General features: G+C 45.1%; 3 protein-coding genes across 4 annotated transcripts in view; 2 read left to right on the forward strand and 1 right to left on the reverse strand.

Moving 5' to 3' along the window:
• coro1a (coronin, actin binding protein, 1A) overlaps positions 1 to 2,584 on the forward strand; it is an 8,728-nt gene extending 6,144 nt beyond the window's left edge. For both annotated transcript variants that reach the window (XM_079746993.1, XM_079746994.1), the window contains exons 7-11: positions 51 to 155; positions 399 to 544; positions 994 to 1,051; positions 1,156 to 1,371; positions 1,869 to 2,584. In XM_079746993.1, coding sequence (XP_079603119.1) covers positions 51 to 155; positions 399 to 544; positions 994 to 1,051; positions 1,156 to 1,371; positions 1,869 to 1,964 — 621 coding nt within the window. In that variant the 3' untranslated portion in view covers positions 1,965 to 2,584. The remainder of the gene's footprint in view (positions 1 to 50; positions 156 to 398; positions 545 to 993; positions 1,052 to 1,155; positions 1,372 to 1,868) is intronic.
• A 49-nt stretch (positions 2,585 to 2,633) lies between these two features.
• cldni (claudin i) lies at positions 2,634 to 5,685 on the reverse strand. The gene is made up of 3 exons (XM_079747007.1): positions 5,555 to 5,685; positions 4,186 to 4,318; positions 2,634 to 3,815 (listed from the first exon to the last, which is right to left on the reverse strand). The coding sequence occupies exons 2-3, from the start codon at positions 4,315 to 4,317 to the stop codon at positions 3,309 to 3,311; spliced, it is 639 nt and encodes a 212-aa protein (XP_079603133.1). The 5' UTR covers position 4,318; positions 5,555 to 5,685; the 3' UTR covers positions 2,634 to 3,308.
• Positions 5,686 to 7,261: 1,576 nt separating this feature from the next.
• On the forward strand, positions 7,262 to 17,168 carry ppp1caa (protein phosphatase 1, catalytic subunit, alpha isozyme a). The gene is made up of 8 exons (XM_079746948.1): positions 7,262 to 7,417; positions 7,679 to 7,787; positions 13,200 to 13,331; positions 13,709 to 13,939; positions 14,037 to 14,141; positions 14,553 to 14,776; positions 15,685 to 15,819; positions 16,628 to 17,168. The coding sequence occupies exons 2-8, from the start codon at positions 7,733 to 7,735 to the stop codon at positions 16,742 to 16,744; spliced, it is 999 nt and encodes a 332-aa protein (XP_079603074.1). The 5' UTR covers positions 7,262 to 7,417; positions 7,679 to 7,732; the 3' UTR covers positions 16,745 to 17,168.
• The last annotated feature ends 870 nt before the right edge of the window (positions 17,169 to 18,038 follow it).

An 18,038-nucleotide genomic window follows, 5' to 3' on the forward strand; every position in this document is an offset into this window, starting at 1 on the left:
TTCTGGATCCAAACCGCCGTGTGTGTGACGGCTCTCCTTTCTCTGGACAGAACCACTTCGAGGAGCCCCTCACCCTTCAGGAGCTGGACACCAGCAGCGGCGTCCTGCTGCCGTTCTTCGACCCAGACACCGGCATCGTCTTCCTGTGTGGCAAGGTACGGCTCTGTTTCACTAGCCCCTTAAATATACTCTGTCCTGTGTGGATCTATCTATGACCATCTATGAACCTGTGGGTGTGTGCGTGCGTGCCTGTGAGCGAGCGAGCGTGTGTGCGTGCGTGCGTGCGTATATGTGTGTGCATAGATGTACACCATCATAAAGAAACAGAGGACCCACTGACAAAAACCGATGCCCACCTTCTTACCAGACGTGCCCCGGTCCCTTTCCTTTGACCACAGGGGGACACCAGTATCCGCTACTTCGAGATCACCGACGAGGCGCCGTTCGTCCACTACCTCTCAATGTATAGCGGCAAGGAGAGCCAGAAGGGCATGGGCTACATGCCCAAGAGAGGCCTGGAGGTCAACAAGTGTGAAATAGCAAGGTAGCTATGGCCCCGAATGTATTAAAGCTGAAGTATGTTAGATTTGAGTGTTCGAAATTGAGACGGAAGAAAAGAGCAAGAGAGACCAGAAACAATTCAAAACCACGTCGCCTCCCTCCCTACCTCCCTCCTACTTTGAACTGTTGCGTTGGCACACTTGTGATTGACTAGCGGGATGGATTCGGTGAGCCAATCAGGATTGCGATGCAATGATTGGTCAGATATGAGCCAGGAGCAATCTAAAAATCTAAGATTTAATACCTATACTGGCAGCTCTCAGTAAACTCCCACCAAATATTCTCACAGAGAATTTTAAAGAACTCACAGCTCGTAAATTGTACCTACAGCACCTTTAGAAAAACAAAGACAATGCGCTGTTTGACCCTAACCATGATTTCATTCATAAATAAAATCATGAATAACTTGTTTTGTATGCATGACTTTTTTAGATTCTATAAGCTCCACGACAGGAAGTGTGAACCAGTTGTCATGACCGTGCCCCGCAAGGTAGGAAGCATCCCCTGAATATTGATGTTACCATGACAACGACACACCTCCGCCAGGTTGTCTGTTTGCATTCCACGTGGGCTAAACACGTCTCTGTCTTTCAGTCTGACCTTTTCCAGGAGGACCTGTACCCTAACACGATTGGTCCAGAGCCGTCGGTGGAGGCCGACGATTGGTTTGACGGCAAAGAGGGCCAGCCCATAATGATCTCCCTGAAAGACGGCATTGCCACCCAGACCAAAACCAAAGAGTTCAAAGTGAACAAGACTCTCCTGAAGAGCACGACCGTCTCCGCCGGAGACCAGGGAAACAGAGGAGGGGTGAGGAGAACCTTTACATATTATTCTATGATAGTTTTAAAGTACTATCAGTACTATCATCCTTACCGCCATAGCGCTATAAGTACTGTGGGTTAACCTAGCAGTTGTTAGTGCTTGGCACTTGGTCCTATGAACATCCTTAATGTACCATGAGAGGAATATTGTGGTTGCTCATTCTTCTGACAAATGTACTTCTTGTAAGTCGCTTTGGATAAAAGCGTCTACTAAATGCCCTAAATGTAAATGTAAATATTTGCTTCAGCAACAATATAGTGAAAAAGCAATATTTCCTGCTAACAGACTATATGTGCAACCGTGAAATCCGGTCGGTGCAAACAAATGATGTCACATCACCGCACACCAATATCAGTCAATCAGCAACATCCGTGCGAAGCCAGTGATTCACCAGAGATAGCACTGTCTCCGACGTCTGACCCTACGTACTGTACGTCTGAAACATGTCTGTCCGTCCGTCTGCCTCTCTTTGACCTTCCCAGGAGATTGAAAGCTTACGGAACGAGGTGAAGCAGTTGAAACAGGCTTTGGAGGCGCTGACCAAGACGGTGAATGATCTCCAGCACCAGCAGCAGTAGTGCCACGCCCTGAGAGAATGACGAGAGAGAGACGTGACCATGGACAGAACAGATGACTGAGTTTGAGCTGGCTTCATTGGAGATCTTAGGGGAAACAAAGGGTTTATGGAAGGAAATCACTGCTACATTGAAAGCCTGTAATGTAGACACCATTGAATTCTTAACAGTAAAATATTATACTTTGATAACAAGGTCATCGTTTTGATTCACCTCTTTGGAATTCAAATATGGTATTCCAAAACACGACAAATAGAGCTTGTTAAGTACGATCATTCTAAACCCCATGTTATTCCCCATAGACATTTGTCCGATGGAACCAGGAGCCTTGGAGGCGAGACTTATTCTTCAGAGGTCTATTCCTGAATAAATTCAGATTACTTTGTTTTCAAAGAATCATATTTTAATGTTATTGTTATCCAGTGAATACACAATTTAACGTTTTTTTTAATTCAAAACATTGTGGCAGTGATTTACTTAGACAAGGGTTGTATGACAAGCCATGATACATAACTTCAGGTGGCAAATTAAAAACATTCTTGAAATATTTTTTTAGAAATACTTTTAGAACAACCAAAATATATGCATTCCATAGTTTGAAATAAAATGTTTTCAAAATTCTACTTGATCGTCTGGACTTGTTCTTAAAGAAATCATAACACAACGAGAAAATGCTCTCAATAGAGGTTTGTTTATTAGTCAGAGGTTGTTTATTACTCAGAAACCATTACTCAACTCCCATGTCAAGCCTCAACGACAATCATCGAAAGTTATTTCAACATGGCCACCCACATGGTACCTTCTTTGGCCTATTAGTGTGATAATAATTGTGTTCCTCAGCCCATGAGCCCACCAAATTGCATAACTTTTGGAGTAATCTGGACCCACAAACACACAAAATGTCAAACCGAAACAAAAACCAAATAGTGACCTTCAAAAAATACAAGCAATAAGGAAACATACACAATCTTCCTTTATTACATTTAAGACATAGAGATAACTAAAAACAGCAGTAGTATGAAAGCGGTGTGGGTACGATGAGCACACAATAAACAAATTCCCAAACCCAAGTTATCTCGTCTGTCGATTGGTAAGTGGTGACCACTTAAATGCTTTTGAGAAACTCCACACCTGTTCCAGGAGACATTTGTACGCAAAGAAATAATCTGCCTATAACCCAACTAAAAACCCTGTACCTAACACCAAAGTAAAACACCAAAATACATACTAAAAGGTACGCATTTATCTGCTGGTATTTACAGTTTTCCTTTCCCCTACTATCAAAAACCACCGCCCAGCCTCTCTGTCCGCCGTCGAGTTCCCCCTCTCCTCGCTCCATCCTGCGCCTCAGACATAGTTCTTGTTGGGAGCGGAGGCGCCGCCGTTGCTGTAGTACTTGGCCGCTCCCGGGGAGCCCCCCGACTTTACCTTGCTGAAGCAGCACAGCAGACCCCCGGCCAGAACGAGCAGGCCGCCGGCCGCCCACCCCACGAAGATGCACGCGCCCAGCTCCCTCTTCCGACTGGGATCCACTAAGGGGTCGTTGAAGTCGCGTACTGTGTTGTGGGCGGACCAGCTCACGGGGATGATCACCAGGAGGCCGCCCAGGATCAGCCCGATGCCCGCCACCAGGGAGATCTTGGCTTTGGCGTTCTCGCTCTCCACGCAGGTGGTGAAGTCGGCGCCGGCGAAGAGCATGAGCAGGCAGAGGGAGCAGAGCATGCAGCTGATGATCACCATGCCGCGGGCCGCCTGCAGGTCTGCGGACAGCATCAGCAGCGAGTCGTACTTCTTGCACTGCTGCTGGCCGGTGCTCTGCACCACGCAGTTCATCCACAGGCCCTCCTCGACACTCTGGAGGGAGGGAGGGAGGGAGGGAGGGAGATAAGGAGGGGAGAAAGAGAGAGAGAGAGAGAGAGAGAGAGAGAGAGAGCGAGAGAGCGAGAGAGAGAGACTTAAGTTAGTCAAGAACATGGATCGCTTTTTGTCTTTGTTGTCCAAACCAGCATGTTATTATTGTTTAAAGTTCTATGCAGGTGCTCCATTGGATGTAAGCAATATCCTACACTATTGCATTTGAATGGAACATTTTAAAACAGCATTCAAGCAATTGGACACAGACCCGGATTGATGAAAACAGGCAAGGAATCAAAATGGAGTCGATACAGACGAACGACTGATGTGACAAGAAGTACACAAAGGTAACAGAAGTCTTCCTGCTCACCTGTGCTATGACGATGGTCTGCCCGGTGAAGGCCGTGACCTTCCATCTCGGGATGGCGCAGCACACGATGGCCCCGACCAGGCCCAGGATCCCGAGAGACACGCACACGATCTGCACTCCGGAGGAGCCCATCCTGGAAGCAGAGAAGGTACACTCATTCACTGCATCCTCGTACATCGGGCTGTTCTTTTTTTTTTTTTTTTTTTACAGAAGAGACATTTGATGTGCATTGAAGTGCTGTGAAGCCAGCAGGCACTGTGGCTTCCACTGTGAAACGCCAGGGGGAGATGGGGGGGAAGGGGATATTAAATCTCAATGAATGTCCTGTCACTACTTTGCAATATGTCCACGGTGAGTCACAGTTGCAGGCTTAGCGGGCGTTTACTCTCTTGTACAATGTCGGAGTATTGAAGTGCACACCGGCACAGGCCTCTACACGAACATCGTAGCTCAGAGCTAAATATATAAAGTTTCACACAAGTCCGGACAGGCTTGTGTGTTGGTGGAGGGCCCGGGCCACACCTGCCCAGATTGGCTTGTTTATTCTTTTCCGAAGACCTCTATTTGCGTACCCAGAGCTACATGCCTCAAGGAGTCTTTTTCTCAATTGTTGTTTGGAAAAAGTTCAGTGTTCCACTATATATATATATTTTTTTATGCGATTGTTCCCCTATTCATTTGATTCATAATCTCCTGGACTAAAAGGACGAAGATTTAGGGAGTCTCGGAGTAGAAGGGACCAGTTGAATTTTGGGCGGGTTTGCAGCTAAAAATGATCAAGTTCAAATAATCACTCATAAAGGTGAAGGAACACAAGATGAACAATAAATATAACCGAGACATTGCAATTTATTTAGTCCGTACATTGAATTTGAATCGATGTCAGGCGGCTCTTAACTTTTGATTGGTAACATTTTACAATAAGGGTACGTTAATTAACCACGAATAAGACTTAGTTAATGCAGTAATAAAAATTATTATATTATTATAAGCATAGGGGTGAGGTTAGTTAATCTTGAAAATAAAACATTGACTACTTTACAAAAACATAACCTCAACCCTTTAAAAAAAGTATAAAATATTTACCTTAGTTTTCATGAACACCATTACCTTAGTTAACATGAATGCCATAAATATACATGAACACCATTAGTAAAGGATTACTAGACCATTGGTTTATTGTTAGTAACTGTTAGTACATGCTTATTTCTGCATTAACTAATGTTAAGTAATGGTTCATTTATGGACCCTAGTTTTAGTGGTGCATTTGCATTTTATCATGGTTACTTGTGACCACTATAAATAAGTAGAGTTAATAAATAAATAGCATTACACCAATTCTCTCTTCAATTTAAAATATTCTTCTTACCTTTTAATTGATGCTCTTTTGCCTCAATGGAAAAGGAAAATAATGAAACAGGAGATGTTAGTTTGAAAAGCTGAATCTAATCTTCGTTATAAGGGCGCTGGAGGGTCGGACGGTGAATAGTGGTCTGTGGCGCGGGGCCTAGGTTCTTATAGAGGAATGCGCTGTAGGTGGGGCTGGAGATGGAGAGGGAAGGGGCGCAGGAGAGAAGCCCTACAGGGCAAGACCGAACCTGTCATTTATGTCTTTCTCCCTTGCTTTTTGGTCCCCCTCAGAATGTAAAGAATTGCTTCCTATACGTGGTAATCATGGCTGCCATCTGTCTTGGAACGAAACCCATTTTAATTTTAATAATACAATGTAAAAAATGCATGAACTGTTAAATATATGAACATGACATATTATCTGATCCAGGTGAGCTTGGATATCCATCTTATTACATATTCTCCACAACAACCTCCGGGTGGTTCTTGCGATGATGGAATTCACCATTGAGCAGACAGTAAACAACAAAAACAGCCGGTGAATCACTAGGAATGTCGTCCCTCTTTTCCCTCCTCTTCGGACGGCCGCCCAATGGACACGTGACCGAGCCTGTGTGCACAGGGATACTGGGTTGGAAGAACCAGGGCGGTTTAGGGTAGTGACGAGGTCCTGGATTAAGAGATTCGGGCAAGGCCACGGAAAGAGATGGAGAAATAAGATTTAGGTTGGGAAACAGTTGAGTTGTGGATGTCTCGCACCAGTTAACCTCCCTCACATACAACACACACAGACACACAATAACACACTCGGAAACGCACGCAGACACAATCACACACAGACACAAACATGCACGCACAGACAATACACACACACACACACACACACACACACACACACACACACAAGCACACCCGCGCCCAGACTGAAGCATTGTTTTTTTTAGAATATGCTAGACAAAGTTTGTAAAAAAAAAAATTACATTGCAGAGGAGTACTTTGGTACTGAATTAAGAAATGTTATTTTGACCGTTCAGATAATCTAAGTGCTGGATTTGAATCCACATTTGGTTTAGTTTTCACAGTGTGCTAGATAGGCTGCGCCTTTTGTTTCATTGTTTAGTACACAAAGGCCTCGACTATTAGTATTGCATGTGAGATATTCATATTGTTATATATATATATATATATATATATATATATATATATATATATATATATATATATATATATATATATATATATATATATCATATAATTTGTTGAATTGGTATTTTATATGAAAGTTTGTGGTTCAAAATTGTTCCTACTGTGGTGACTTTAATTCTCATCAAAGTTCCATCTCAATACAACTCAACCAAAACTTGTAGAGTAGGCCAATGTTTCAAATATTGTTTTCAGGATGGCTAATGATACTTATTGCATATTTTTTCCATGAGTCTTTCTATAGTGCGTCAAAGGCGTGTACCACTCGGGCGGAGGATAACCGCCTCAACACTCAACCGTGTCAAACATTTCTAACTGCAATTCCATCTATGACCACTTGATGTCGCCCTCTGAGGCCTTTCCCATAGATGCCATTTTGAATGGTCGAGGAGGCGCTTAAACGGGATGACGGATGCCGCGTTCGTCCAATCAGATGAGACCATTTCAAGTGCTAAACCCCACGCCGGACCAATCGGGACCGAGCAGATTTAAAGACATCACTACGTCCCAGCCTCCTCCGAGAGTGTGAAAAACACGGCCCTTTTTAAGTTCCGCGGTCGGGGAAGATAAAGGGGGCCTGCACTGCGAAGGAGAAGGGGGCCAGAGTCACCATCGCCGGATACATTTTACAAACGTCAATTCCCGGGAAGAAGTGTTATCCGGTCGGAACCGCGAACTGGTAAATATTCCGTCCCCTTCCAATCTCCGGAACGTATTCTAGCAGCTAGCTAACTAGATAGGTTAGCTTAGCACTGCCCGGTTTGAAGCTAGCTACGCTAAGCTAACGCCAAAGCTCATTGATTACTGTGGTCCGCGGACGCCGTTCGCCCAGGGTTCGACGGGCTAGCTCGGTGCTAGTGCGGTGCTAGTGCACTAAAACCAGATCCTAAAACACGAACTGTGGTTAAAACTTTTGTGGTGTGTTTGGTCGCGTTTGAAGGTGAAGTACGAAGCCGAGGACTTAGCTGCCCGAGAACGTCAGAAAATAAAGAAAATGGCGGAGCCGGACAAATTAAACATCGACTCCATCATTCAGCGTCTCCTGGAAGGTAAGCGGGGTCCGCGGGTTCTTTGGCCCGGGAGTGTGCCTTCTCTGGCGGGGGCGATTGTACTTTTGGGTGTTGGTGAAAAAAGGCAATTATTAGCATCTGATGGTGACATCGACCGGTGCTGTGGCGAGGCTTTCTGGTGCGTGCTCGATGGGGTTTCTCCCATTGCCAGGGACCATGGGTTGTTCTGGTCCGTCAAAGGGTGCACTGGAGCTGGATCAGTCTTAATGGGAGACCATCTGTTGTAGTTTGATCAGGACACTACTATGAACGTCTGGGGTTAAAGCACAATTTTGACTACTGGGAATCTCGGCATTGGAATGGTGGGGGGCATTTAAGTGGCATGGAGAATAATCCACAAGTTTGTTGTTTGACAAACGAACTCATTTATTTATCAAATATTCAGTCCAGTTGTGGATTTTGTTGTTATATGGGCTTTTTATAGAAAATGAAATGTATTTTTGTAAAGCACTGATGCTTTTTGCAGAATGCTCACCAAGGGCTTTTGGACTGTGCTTTGTGTAAAGGTTATGATAATCTTGTGACAACCCCAAGGGCCTCCGAGAGCATATTGGTCCAAAGCCACTAAACCTATCAGCAACATTTTCTGTTGAGAAAAGTAAGCATTCCTGCACACTTGAATATTGGTAAATGTTCCACGTGCATAAAAAAATCTGTGACTTTTGGAATAGAAATGTTATCTCTGGTTTATAGTTGCCCTATATTCTCGTGCTAACACTAGCAAGGTCCCCTGCAGTGTTTTTATTACAAACAAAGCGCTTCTAAAGTAGGCTTGGTTTTGTTATGAAGAGCTATGATCATCATGGTTGGCCATCACTAGACTATACAAAATATAAATCGAGGTTTGTGCATGTTTTTCTTCGATCTGGAACGTTTTGCCACCCAGTTTTGTGATGAATGTGAAGGTAATTTTGCTTTATGTGTTTTTTATTGCAAACATTGCAGACTAGACTTCTTCCAGCCATTAATTCAGCCCTTTGAGGGAGTTTGCAGGGACACAAATGCTCTTCAGAATCCGCGACCCGTCTTCAGTAATTCCCACTGTAGATTCATTGCGATGGGCATTACGTGCCTTAATGTGGTGTTTCACTAGAGTCCTCATGTCTACAGATGCTGGCCAGGGATTCTAGATACGTAGTGTTCAGTGCAGCCTGATGTTGATTCAGATTGTCTAACCACAAGCCTTCGTGATGTCAGTGAGGTTCAAATCCCCGCTCAACAGTTTTAAAAGTTCAGCGCAGGAGCGTTGACTATGTGACCGCAGCGAGCATGACCTCTGGCATTATAGACTGTATATATAATTCAGGCTCATCTGGAGCCACTGCTCCGCGGCAACACAGTTGTCCCATTCTCCACCAGAGGCGTGCTTTCAGTACACTTGCTGTGTGGAAACGAGTTGAGCTTTGGTTTATATTTAAACCGAGCATGTAGGGCCGCTGCAGAAAGACATTTCCGCCAACGGTGACCTGCATTTAATGGAAGCGGCGTGCTGCAGAAATGGTGCACTAGATGTGGATGCTCTATGGCAGTGGTTATCGACTGGTCCAGCCTCACAACCCACACTCTTGAGTCCTTAGGTCACAACCCATTTTCAATGTTTCTTCTCAACACCTATTGCAGTAAACCTCAATGCCGTCATGGATTCAACAAAAGGGAGTGAGTGAAAAAACGCAACAATTGGGGCTAAACTCAATGAAATAGTAAGCCATTGAAGCCTTAGTTCATTCATGGGCTACCAAAACCGAATTCATTAAAGATTAAGGTTTGGCCTTTTCTTATTCAAGGAGGGCTGAATGTTCGTCTCCATGAACCATAACGCTGCCAGCTAGCTGCTGTGCGTGATGACGTTGGTTTGTAGGCTACTGCACTCTCGCTGCCTCTTCCTTGTGATCAACCTTCTTTTCTAAGATGTCCCTGACCCACTCAGTCCCTGACTCATCCAGAATGCCCCCCTGCGGCCCAGCCAGTTCAGAACCACTGCTCTTTGTCTATGGTACTGCAGGCTGTGAACCATCACTCCTGAACATGACATTTCATTGTCAACCAATGCACCCGTTCATTTTTCCATTTCTTTAACGGGTGCATTTAGGAATGATCTGTAAAATAGCATTTTTAATAGTCATTTTTAAATCAGCTGTAGTTGAAATGTGAGTAGTAAAGAAAGTTATCAGAAGAGAGCAATATTTAGAAATGAAGAACCCCAAAAAATATTGCCCCCTCCATTCATACATGGCCCCTCCCTTCAGGAGCAGTCCATTCACGCCCTTGCGGCGGTCAAGATTAGGGGTGAAAACATACGAGTTCTTGTGAAGCAACAATTATTGTGATCAATAATCAATCATCATACATGTTATGTTGGGTATTTTGGGAATGTTTGGGAGCAGTATATATTATCCAATAGTCCAACGCCTTGGCCTGTTGTGCAATCATTTGTTGTTGCAGACGGCGTGTTTTAAACATGGTCCAGGCCATGTTCTCTAGACTAACTTCCCCTCTGCATTCGAAAAGCTTAACAACAATGGCAGCCTTCCAGGAACGTCCTGACATCAGAACTGGAAGTGAGATGTATAGAAGCTTAGCTCTGCTTTGGCGGTCTGGCGGTGTATGCAGTCTAACTGGATGCGTTGGGTTTCAATGTCCCCCATGGCTGCAAAGGGAAAACCGCTCTTTAGAAGTTCCTCATGCTATCTTTAAAGCAGTCAAATGGCAGGTTAAAAATGCTTGAAATGTGGAACCATGTATTCAATGATAATCTTTTGGTATTTCTTGCATCCCGATTGATTGATTGGCACGCTGGATCCTCCAAACGAATCTGCACTGCAATAGAAGCACTGATGGGTCAGAAATGAGCCGGGATTGGTCTGATTTCAAAATGGTCTGATTAAATTCAACCTCATTGTCATTGTGCAGAGTTTAAGTACAGAGACAAGGAAATGCAGTTGGCGATTAAGCACAAGTGCAGAGAATGTAAATGTAATGGACTAATATAGATAGTGCACTGTCATCAGTATTAACTGTAAAGACGGGTATAAACTGTAAAGTATGGTGTGCAACTGCACAATCAACCAGAAAGGCCCATCTCACAGAGCCATTACTCATGAACGGCTTCGGCATTTCTAACAAATTCCACTTAAATTGTACCTCTTAAAGCATACTTCTTTTTTTTTTATAAAAAAAGAAAAACGTTTCAACTTGGGCTGTGATGCTAATGCACTCGGCTTGGATTCCTTCTTTAAGTGTTAACAACCAAGCCGAGTCTGTGTTCTCCCCGCAGTCTTGTGGAACTTAGTAGCATTATGAAAGCTAAGAATATGCCTTCTGGGGCCTGGTGGTGGTGGTGGTGGTGGTGGAGGAGCGTCTGTGTTTTGTACACAGCTTGTATCACTGAGTCCGTGATAAGGTTGTCGGCGCGGCACAGTGGAAAACAAACAGGGCAGATAATGGCAGTATTTATATCCTCTTGCGTAACAGGACTGACCTTTTTTCCCTTTCTCAAATTCTCCCTTTACATCGGACTATAATCATTTCCCTTTTTCAGTTAATTGCTGTTCTCCTCCGTGTCTGTCTAGACGCGTGTTTTCATTCGGTCATAAAGGTAGTAGTCTGTGTGAGGTTGCTGCACGCCTTTAGGGTCCTGCCTGGGTAACCCATCTGCCCGCATGCATGTTTGATGACCAAACCAATCAAATGCATTGGGGATGTGGGACTTCCTTCACTTGGATTACGCGTGCATTAGACCTAAACGGTTCCGGTCGCAGGGGCTGTGTTCCTGAAAGTACACCGGAGGAACCATGACATCATGGCTGAGCTCAGGGCCAGGCTTGACTAAACTAACCGTTGATCCCGGCTCTCTCTCTCCCCCCTGCCGTTCTGCTTTGTGCCGATCCAACCTTTTCCTTTCTACCCCATGATCAGCGCAGCAGAAAGCCCTTTTGTTAGGCGGTCCCCCGTCCGGCTCTGAGCTCACTGCTGCCCACCGGCCATGGGGCTAACTTTGGAGTAAGCTCTGCTGGGGCTTAGCCAGGAGTAATCCAGGTTTATAGAGCCGAGCAGCGCTGCAGTATTGATACCTCGTTCTCACTTGGGAGGACTTCGCTTCCTAATTCCCTTTAGGGCTGATATTTTTGTTGCGCTTCATCGAAGGAGTTGCTTAATTTGTACCCAGTGATGTCTAATTAATAAGTAAATCAATTGATGCATATCTATAAGGCCTATTGAACTGTTGTTGAATTGATGACATGGTCCTCATATAGAGGTTATTTCCAAATGCATTGATATTTGGGTCATCTAGGAAATTGGCACATAACAGGTTTTGTTCAAATCCTGAGAAAGTAAAATCATAGTACCAGTCCCACTGGATCAATAATAAATATCTAGAAAAGTAGTAGTGTCATTATATCGTAACCATCCCCGGCCTTAAAGGACTTAACTTGAAATTTAAATATTGCCATACCGGGGATAGCTTTCTAGACACACCCCCTACTTAAAATTCTTTGCAAGACGTGTTGTCAGAATTAAGTTGAGTCGCGTTGTCTGAATTGTAAACGGTCACAGACCCGGCCATCGCACACTCCACGTCTAAATCTCTAGTGTAAACCAGAAGGCGCAACTTCATGCAGATGTAGAACTAGTGTCTCCGGGTGCTGTGATCTAATCTCTCGAGCCACGGGTTCATGTTTAGGATGAAGATTCCTTTTTAACAAGTTTGGGTTGTTTTTTATCTGAGTTGAGATTGGTTTCGGTACCAAAACAAGGTCGAGCAGAATGTGATGTTCACTGACAAGACCATAGCTGACCGAGGTGCTGAGACGCTCACCTGACTGCATAGGTTATGAAGATGTCTTCTCGAATGTCAGACGTTGCACAATTCAACCCTGAACACCAGCCTTTGAACTCTGAAGCAAGCCCCTTTTTCCTGCTGACTGTGGAAAATCGCGTCCACCTTTGCAGTCCCTGTGCTGCGATAACGTCCTCAGTTATGGGGGGGGGGGGGGGTAAATCAGAACATGCGCGCAGAACATTAACGTTTGATGTCCTTCTCCTGGGTGCAGCTCTGCACTCGCAGGCTGATCTTGGCCCTGCTCTCAACCAGGAAACGTGTTGTTTGATGGCTACTGTGCTATCGACTATTTTATATATTGGCTCACCACGAGTTGTTGTCTTGTGTGTGTGTGATGGGTTTGAAGTCTGTAGCATTTATCCAACGCCACAACCATGGCCCTTATTGTCAAAATATTTTCTGATGTTGTGGGTTTTAACAAAGCCATGCAATGCGCATGTTGGCACAATACTTTGTGTTCTCTACAGATGCTCACGTGTGGACAGTTTCCATTGCTCACTTCTGCTTTCTGCGTTCTCTCTCTCTTCCTGTCCTTTTCTACACTACTCCAGTCAAGGGCTCTCGTCCAGGAAAGAATGTCCAGCTGACGGAGAACGAGATCCGCGGCCTTTGCCTCAAGTCTCGTGAAATCTTCCTCAGCCAGCCCATCCTGCTGGAACTGGAAGCTCCACTCAAGATCTGCGGTGAGTCCTCATGAACTACAGGCCCTGGTGACCGTGCGCACGTTCACCCCACACACCGCTAACGGCTGACCCCAGGTGCACAGCAGGGTTCCAGTGGCCTGTAGAATGTTGCACATCACATTTACATTTTAGGGGATTTGGCTGGCGCTTTGATTCAAAGCGACTCGCACCCGTTCATTCACACAACAACGGCAGAGTCAACAATGCAGGGTGACAGTCAGTGTGCGGAGCAGTTAGGGCTGTCTTTTAGGCGTCTTGCTCAGGGACACCTCGACACTCCGCTAGGAGGAGCCGGGGATCGAACTAGCGTCCCGCGGGTTACCAGCCAACCCGCTCTGGGGTAACAACGAGCTAACCCTCTGTCGCCCCCCCCACAGGCGACGTCCATGGCCAATACTATGACCTGCTTCGGTTGTTTGAATACGGAGGCTTCCCGCCCGAGAGCAACTACCTGTTCCTGGGCGACTACGTGGACCGAGGCAAGCAATCCCTGGAGACCATCTGCCTGCTGCTGGCCTACAAGGTCAAGTACCCAGAGAACTTCTTCCTGCTGCGCGGGAACCACGAGTGCGCCTCCATCAACCGTATCTATGGCTTCTACGACGAGTGTGAGTATCAGGGGTCAACACCGCAGCTAGCCTCTCATAACCTCCCCCCCCCCTTCATTCTGTTGCTCATTTCTGTCCCCTTCTTTTCTGTTCTCAGGCAAGCGACGATATAACATCAAGCTGTGGAAGACCTTCACAGACTGCTTTAACTGTTTACCCGTGGCTGCCATCGTAGACGAGAAGATCTTCTGCTGCCACGGAGGTAATCGTCATTCCTAATCTGCCTCTCCGGCCTTAATGAGGTGATATTATGCCTCCAGGTGTGATTAGCCCTCATAAGCTGTTTGAAAGTCTGCCCTTCCCTGTGCCCGAGTGACATAAGTGGGAGTGTCCACCTAGATGTATGACTGATAGAGGAGAAACGTTTGCTACAGTCCACAGTCAGTGGACTGATCTATCCAGCATAAGTCTCTAGGTGGACACGCCCACTAGTGATGTCACGAGGGCAAAGGGACATGGCAGATTTTCAAACGGATTGTAACGGCTATTCACACTCGCATCTGGTGGCATTATATCACCCTTTAACTGGATCGAGGATTCTTTGGCAATGCACGGAATGGCTGCGCCGCTTGTGGTTATTGACCGTGGTCCCCCCCCCCCCCGTTGTCCGCAGGTCTGTCCCCCGACCTCCAGTCAATGGAGCAGGTGCGCAGAGTAATGCGGCCCACGGACGTGCCGGATCAGGGCCTGCTGTGCGACCTGCTGTGGGCCGACCCCGACAAAGACGTCCTGGGCTGGGGAGAGAACGACCGCGGCGTCTCCTTCACGTTCGGCGCCGATGTGGTGGCCAAATTTTTGCACAAGCACGACATGGACCTTATATGCAGGGCACATCAGGTGGGCATCTATCGTCTCAGCTCGTCTAGTTCTAGCTGTTAAACAGGGGTCCGTTTTTAGAAAGTCCTGAAATTCAATTATCAGGCATTTGGAATGTCAGACGTCTTAAATAATGTATTTTAAATTTAGACGGGTCTTAAAAATGTGTTGGATTTTGAAGTTAATGTTTCTTGAAACACTGTTGCATTAACTTCAGCTTAAATGGGTTTTGGGGGGAAATTGTATTCATTACGCTGTAATAGAACTACAAAACAAACCATCACGGAACCAATTTCCATAAATGCAAACTGCATTTTGTTTACTTTGGAAGTTATACACACTCAGAATTTCCTTCATATCCTTCATAATTTTTCAGCGATACGGATGTGAAGGTCTTAAATTGCATCATAATGAACTTTAAATGTGACTTAGTAATATGAAATAAATCTTGAACCTACAGAGACCCTGGTTATTAATAGGGCTGAACGATTTGGGGAAATAATCTAATTGCGATTATTTTGACCAATATTGCGTTTGTGATTTAATGTGCGATTTTTATCATTTATCAAGTTCCTTATGTTGTGTATTCACTAAAAAATAAATAAATCATTCTTTAGTATGACCAACACAACATTGGATTTTATATTATAAACTTCTTTATTAAACTATTGAATTGTAAAATAAAAATAAATGAATCGTACTGATTTCCAGTCAGTAATGGTAACAAAGCACTTTATTTTTTTTATTTCAGGCTTTGCGATTTGCGTACCGCGTTCCATTACATCGCCATTTCGATTTCAATTCGATTAATCGTTTAGCCCTGGTTAATAAACCTTGCATTACACCTTAAATCGTTCAGAATGCCTAACCACCGTGTTGCGTTTCCCTTTGTGATGCTAACGTTGTGTCGACCCCTTCTCTCCTCCCAGGTGGTAGAAGACGGCTACGAGTTCTTCGCCAAGAGGCAACTCGTCACGCTGTTCTCAGCCCCCAACTACTGCGGGGAGTTCGACAACGCCGGCGCCATGATGAGCGTGGACGAGACTCTCATGTGCTCCTTCCAGGTACGGTGTCGTAGCACTGGGTTTTAGGGCTGCTCGATTATGGGGAAAAATCATAATCACAATTATTTTGGTCAATATTGAAATCACGATTATTCCAAAGATTATTTTTGAGTTTGAAAACATGTTGTGCCTATTCAGCATGTCTCTCCGAAAAAAAAATTATAACTGAGAACTTGGAAATTTCGCCATAAGAAATACACAAAATGGTCAAAAAGAAAATGTTCCAATCTAAAATGATATACAGATATGTATCCAACTGTTCTGCCCTTTCTATAAAACATAAAAAAAAAGAAAAAATCGATTGTTAATTTTGTGATAATTTGACGCTGAAATCGCGATCAAAATTCGCTTAATCGCCCAGCCCTATTCTGTTTCCTCTGCGCTGTTAGCACAGGCTGCTGTGGATTAGTCTGGCTCTATGTTACCACATGGTTGGTAATGAACATGTTAACGGAGGATATGTTGGGGGAGGCATGTGGCTCAGGAGGTAAAGATGTTTGGCCCGTAACCAGAGGGTTGCTTGTTCGATCCCCGGCTCCTCCTAGCTGAGTGTCGAGGTGTCCCTGAGCCAGACACCTCACTCTAACCTCTCCTGACGTGCTGATTGTCACCTTACGTGGCTGACACTGCCGTCAATGTGTGAATGTGTGCACGTACGAGTGAATATTATAAATATTGTGAAGCGCTTGAGTAGGCACTGGTTAGGAAAGCCCTCTATGAATGCAGTCCGTTTACCATATTGTGCTGGCTCCATCCCTGGCGGGTGTGTTTTGGGGGTTCTAACATTCTCGTCCGCTGTTCCCTGCAGATCCTCAAGCCTGCCGATAAGAAGTTGTATTCTTATGCTGGACAAGGGCCGATCGGCGCTGGCAGACCGGTGACCCCACCACGGAATTCAGCCAAGGGGCCCAAAGCCAAAAAATAGCACCTGCTTGGGTCTGGCTCCCCTTAAAACCAACCAACCCCCTCCCCCCCCCCGACTCTCTGCCTCTACCTCCCAACACATTTTCTCCCTCATCACCAAACAGCGACAACGCAAACAGTATCCAGGGTCCTGTTATTTCCTCTGAAACTATTTTTAACTGTTTGGCTGTTGGGTGGGTGTCCGTGCGTGCGTGCGTGCGTGCGTGCGTATGTGTGTGTGTGCGCGTGTGTATGAGCAATGAGAGAGGATGAATTAAGATGCGGCTGTAATGTGCGTATGAGCAAATGTGTTTTTTTTTTTGTTCTCTTTTTGTTTTTCTTTTTCTCTTTCCCGTGTCCTCTTTGCTCTGTTATCCTGTCACTTTGTAGATGAAATGGGTTCTACCCCTCAGTGATGTTAATGCGCACCTGGACGCCGGCGGGCGTGGGGGAGGAGGGGAGGAGGGGGAGGGTGGGGGAGGAGGGGGAGGAGGGGATGGGTGGGCCCTTACTGTTAATGTCAAGGCCCTGCACTGTTTAATGTTAAACACAAGCTTTTGTATATCCCGTTTGAGAGGTTTGTGCGTGTTTATTTGCGCGTGTAGGGGGGGGGGGGGGGGTTACGGCTCGTGGGGTTAGCTTGCACGCTGAAATAATAACAGCACATAAATCCCCACTTTGGCGCACAGGTGGCTAAGGGCAGAATGATCTTTACCTATACAGAGTCTCATGAGGCTAGCAACTTTAATTTTCTCCCCCATTTACCTTTTTGAAATACCAATGATTTGGAAAAACACAATCATGGATGTGAAATAGTTTTTGCTTTGTTTTTATTTTTCATTCTTTTCTCTTTATTTTTTTTAGAATCATGAATACAGGTGTTTTTGTTTTTCTTTCCCTTTTTCGTTGTTAGTCTGACAGTCAATGACGAATAAAGAGAACCATTTATTTGAATTATGCCACTCTATTGTCTTCTTTGTACCGTTTAGTTTCTCCAGCACAAAGATTTCGAGCGACGCACCCGGTGAAGTCTGGGCGTCGTGCTCTCAAGCATCCAAACTTTAATATTTACTCTGTGACGAATGGCCAGGGGAAAAAAACATGTTGATTAAAAATAAATTCATCCCGTAAGGATGTTTTTCAAAATTGGGCGAAATATATAAAACGTATACCATGAAAGAAATGTATCTAAATAATGGTACAAAATCGGACAACGTTAACTGAATAATTTGTCCATGTTTCAGCCAGGGCAATGCCTCCCCTCTCTCATTAGGCAGTGCTGATGCTGCTTCCAGCTCCGAAACACTTAAAAGTGT

The sequence above is a fragment of the Pollachius pollachius genome (genome assembly GCF_949987615.1).
Source record: "Pollachius pollachius genome assembly, chromosome: 11".
Lineage (NCBI taxonomy): Eukaryota > Metazoa > Chordata > Actinopteri > Gadiformes > Gadidae > Pollachius > Pollachius pollachius.

Bases quoted from the DNA above. Each gene is read 5' to 3' on its own strand.
- cldni (XM_079747007.1), bottom strand. From the start codon at position 4,317: ATGGGCTCCTCCGGAGTGCAGATCGTGTGCGTGTCTCTCGGGATCCTG. The intron at 3,816-4,185 runs GTGAGCAGGAAG...CCCTCCCTCCAG, and splicing joins AGACCATCGTCATAGCACAG to AGTGTCGAGGAGGGCCTGTG.
- ppp1caa (XM_079746948.1), top strand. From the start codon at position 7,733: ATGGCGGAGCCGGACAAATTAAACATCGACTCCATCATTCAGCGTCTC. The intron at 13,332-13,708 runs GTGAGTCCTCAT...CCCCCCCCACAG, and splicing joins AGCTCCACTCAAGATCTGCG to GCGACGTCCATGGCCAATAC. The intron at 15,820-16,627 runs GTACGGTGTCGT...TGTTCCCTGCAG, and splicing joins CTCTCATGTGCTCCTTCCAG to ATCCTCAAGCCTGCCGATAA.